The 4389-nt window shown below is 41.8% G+C and overlaps 1 protein-coding gene across 1 annotated transcript in view; it reads left to right on the forward strand.

Annotated features, from left to right (window-relative positions):
• ITGAE (integrin subunit alpha E) overlaps window positions 1-4389 on the forward strand; it is a 65539-nt gene that overhangs the window by 55620 nt on the left and 5530 nt on the right. The window contains exon 28 of the mRNA XM_019659817.1: window positions 4041-4136. Coding sequence (XP_019515362.1) covers window positions 4041-4136 — 96 coding nt within the window. The remainder of the gene's footprint in view (window positions 1-4040; window positions 4137-4389) is intronic.

Here is a 4389-nt window from a genome sequence, read left to right on the forward strand (position 1 = left end):
CTTTAGAACCCATGTACCGGCACTCTGCTGTTTCCCTGCTCCTGTTTCCAGTCTTATCACCTCTAACCTTGACTGCTACCAACTGCCTGTGACCTTGAGCTTGTCAGCATCTGTCTCAAATTTTTCCATCTGTGAAATGGAGGCAATTGAATTAGAAGCCTAAGCTGAGAAAGTCTCAGCTGAAATAACTAAGCTGGAATCAACAGCTGCATATACTTTGACCTGAAAAGGTATTTTTTTTTTTAATTTCCAAAGTGAGAAATTACTTTTTGTATGCATTAACTCTTTCCCTAGTGTGTCGTATCAGTGGTTAGAGTATTAAACAGTTATAATACTCAGAAATGTATACTCCTTTGATAGTTCTTAGACTGAGCACTAGAACTGTGGGATTGGTTTTGCAGAGGTATCACTACAAGTCCAACTGATGTCTGTGGTCTGCAGGGTAAATGCTGTGTGTGCTCCCCTGAGTTGTCATTCTTGTTGACACTCACCTAGACGTGCTGCTGGCTTCAGAGATCATCCATCTGTGAGTTCTTTTTAGTTAGGCATCATTCATTGCTGGAAGGAATGTCAAGAGAGTGAGACTGCATTGCTAAGTATTAGGTCCTCTGATTTCCTCCCTGGAGAAGTAGGAGAAAGCAGTTCTCTGGACATGTCAGAAATAACATTTCCTTTTATTTTTAAGCATTTATAATACAGAAAATTATGTGGAAGAAAGAGAAGTGCCCCATTCTCCCACTGCCCAGATTTTTACCCTTTTTTTTTTTTTTAGCTGAGCAATCCTGCCACCTGTTGGCAGCTCAGCTCAGGCTGGGAATTGAACCGCTGTTGCTCAGAGCTCAAACTCTTGAGTGCGCTCTTAACCAACTGAGCCACTCAGCTGGCCCCTTCCACTGCCCAGATTTTTGAAAAAGAGAAGTAATGGCAAAAAAATCCAAACCGTACAAAAAGATACCAAATGAAAAATAGGGTTCCTTCACTCCCCCCCTTCCCACGCCCCCAACTTCCTCTTCCCAAAGGGAGTTATTGTTAACAGTTTCTTATATGCACATTCTTAAATAATTTACTTATATACTTCTTACTTACCGATACTTTTATTTCTACAGTGGAATTTCCCCTAAACTATTTTTCTTTCTTTAAATTTAATACCCTAAGCAAAGTATTAAGTAGTTCCTGACAACAAGCACCTAACTTATAATGAATCTGTGAACATAAGTAGCTGTGCATCCAAGTGCATTTCAGTTGCAAGTAAAGGAAGACTCCCGCTAATGTATCGGAAAGGCATCTGTTGTTTACATCTAGTGAGGGAGGCAGACCTGTCAGCGGCCTGGCTCCTTGGAAGCTTGTACACACATCTGTGTGTTGGTGATGCCTTCCCTCATGGCCAACACAGAGTTGCCACCTTTCCCCGTGGCAGAATACAACGTAGAAAGCAAGAGGTCAGTAGCAAAAGGATCGTTTCCTCATGTGCCTTCCCTTTTCGTGGAGGAAAGTGTTCCTAAAAACCTCCAGCACATACTTCCTAATATCATATGAGAACTGGATCTCATGTCAGTCACGGGCAAAGGGGAATAGCTTTGTCATGACTACCTTAGACCAGTCATGATTTCTGAGTAAAACCTAAAAGGAGAGCATGGCTGTGGAGTAGGCCACCGTCAATGTTTGCTGCAAGCAATGGTATCCTGTGTGCTGCTGCTTCCGTCACCTCTACCAGGGCAGCTTTGGGGCACTTTAGAAACCTGTGGGTTTGGAATAGGGAAAAGGGAAGAGGCTTCGAGAAATAGGAGCATTTCTTCTATTCAAATCTGACCTGGGTTTACTTTCCTGAACTCAGGTTCTCAAGCCCTTTCCCCCCGACACACTTCACTCTTCCATAGAAGAAAAAACCAGCTCTCTTCTTGTTCTTCCTCCCTCTCTGTTGCTTTGCTCCCTCCTATTCTCTAGGCCCAGAACTTATTTTTACTAAGTTCAGCTACGTAAATAGTGCTTAGCGTGTCAACCCTACAAGTAACCGGCATTTGTTACTTAATTAGAAGAGGTCTTAAACATAGATTTGCCCAGACTTCCACCCCATACAGAATTTCTCTCTAAAGCATCACTGACCTTGGTGCTTAAAACACTTGCGTGAAAGAAACTCAGTGTTTAGGGAAGGCAGAGAAGTTTCGGTGGCCCTTTGGCCTTACTGGGAGCATGCTCTGGCCGTGGTGTGTATGCTGGCCACACTGGGAGGGCCATATCTGGGTCTCACTTGGGAAGCATGTCCCCTGAGCTTTCTGGCTGAATCCAATCAGTAAGAAGAAAGCTTAGAATCTGAAATTGAGAGAGCCTTTAGACAACAATGCTGGGAATGGCTTCTTAATGGGAGAGCCCTACAAGCTGTACACATGGATGCTGTTTTGCATTTATTATTGCCTCTCTGAGGTAACATACACATTAGTCTGGTGAAGAGCAGATCAGTATCTTTGTCATATCTTTTGTGTGGGAAAAATGTATTATCAGACTTCAGGGATTTGTGCAAGCTCAAAAAGAGCTGTCAGAACAAAGTTGGAAAGGACTTAGAGATCATTTAAATTAGGTCATTATTTTGAAGATGATGAGCTTGGGTCTTGAGGGTGTATAATAGCTGAATGTAAAATCTTGATTTTCTGCTAGTGTTCTTTAAAACCTAGAGACCTTAGTCCTTTGGGACCCTCTGTTAAACTGTCAGAGAATCCTTGACAAAAGGTCACAATCTCCTGACAGACTGAGCTCTGTTTCTATATTAGAAACCAAAGTGGTTTCTATGAAGTATTTTGGTCATTAGATAATTTTATTGTGCTGGGTTTTTTCCCAGTTTTTGTTCTCTGAGGGTTCTATTGATTTAGCTCATATTCTTCCTCAACCACGTTCAGTCTAGTAATGAGCCCATCAAAGGCAGTCTTCATTTCTGTCACAATATTTTTTTATCTCTAGCATTTCTTGTTGGTTCTTTCTTAGGATTTCCATCTCCACTTGCATTGCTTATCTGTTTTTTGTCTTTGTTCTTGCATGCTGCCTAATTTATCCATTAGAGTCCTTAACATTTTTTAATCATAGTTGTTTTAAATTCCCAGTCTGATAATTCCAACATCCTGGCCATGTCTGGTTCTCATGCTTGCTCTGTCTCTTCAAATTGTGTTTTTTGTCTTTTGATATGCCTGGTAACTTTTTCTATGTTTAAAGATTTTTATTGGGGAATTGGGGGGATGGGAACAGTGCTGGGGAATTGGGGGAAGGGGAACAGACAAGTTGCTGTCGTTTTGTTCTTCNTCTGCTTTTCTTGCCTCTGCTCTTGCTGTGCCCTCTCTCAACATTCTTCACATAACGGCTGTCTTTTAAAAGCACACGTTATGCTTTTACATACACTTAGACTAGAATTCATACCTTTTCAGTGGCCTGCAAGGCACTACATAATCTGGTCTGAATTTCTTCTTTAACTTTGTCCAGTACTCTCCTCCTCCCCGCTTCTTACACTTCAGCTATTCTGTCCTTTTTGTTCCTCCAGCTTGCTATTATTGTTCTGGCCACAGGACCTTTGTACTTGCTGTTCCTTCTGCATGACACTGCCTTTCTCCCAGATCTTTATGTGTGTGATTTCTTCTAATATTTAGCTCAGATATTACCCTCTTAGGCTTTCCCTAATCAGTCTCTCAAAAGTGGAAACTATGATCTAGTTTAATATCTTGCAATGATCCAGGTGAGAATGATGAGCTATGAGCTAAGAAGTAGCTATGGAGACGGAGAAAAAGGGACAAGTGCAAGACAGGCTCAAAAAAGGAAGAATTGTCAAAAACTGACTTTGGGCGGGTGGATGAGTGAGGGTGTGACGTGGTAAAGGGTAAGGAAAAAGAAGTTGAGGAATAACTAGGTTTCTTGCTTGGGTAACTTTGTGGTTACCGAAGTCATTAACTAGTCTAAGGAGTACTAGAGAAGGCATATGTTTAAAGTAAAGATGGTGAATGCTGTACAAAAACAGTAAGTCCATGTCTAACACATGTCTCTCCCGCCCCTCCCCCCCATAGTTATTAAGAAGTATAACTGAACTGCAGATCCTTGGTGAAATATCTTTTGACAAATTTCTATATGAGGGGCTGAATGCAGAGAACCACAGAACTAAGGTAACCCCTGGCTGTTTTCTGGGTGGTGTCCTAGCTTTAGAACCCATGTACCGGCACTCTGCTGTTTCCCTGCTCCTGTTTCCAGTCTTATCACCTCTAACCTTGACTGCTACCAACTGCCTGTGACCTTGAGCTAGTCAGCATCTGTCTCAAATTTTTCCATCTGTGAAATGGAGGCAATTGAATTAGAAGCCTAAGCTGAGAAAGTCTCAGCTGAAATAACTAAGCTGGAATCAACAGCTGCATATACTTT

This window comes from Hipposideros armiger, unplaced genomic scaffold (assembly GCF_001890085.2).
Source record: "Hipposideros armiger isolate ML-2016 unplaced genomic scaffold, ASM189008v1 scaffold_304, whole genome shotgun sequence".
Lineage (NCBI taxonomy): Eukaryota > Metazoa > Chordata > Mammalia > Chiroptera > Hipposideridae > Hipposideros > Hipposideros armiger.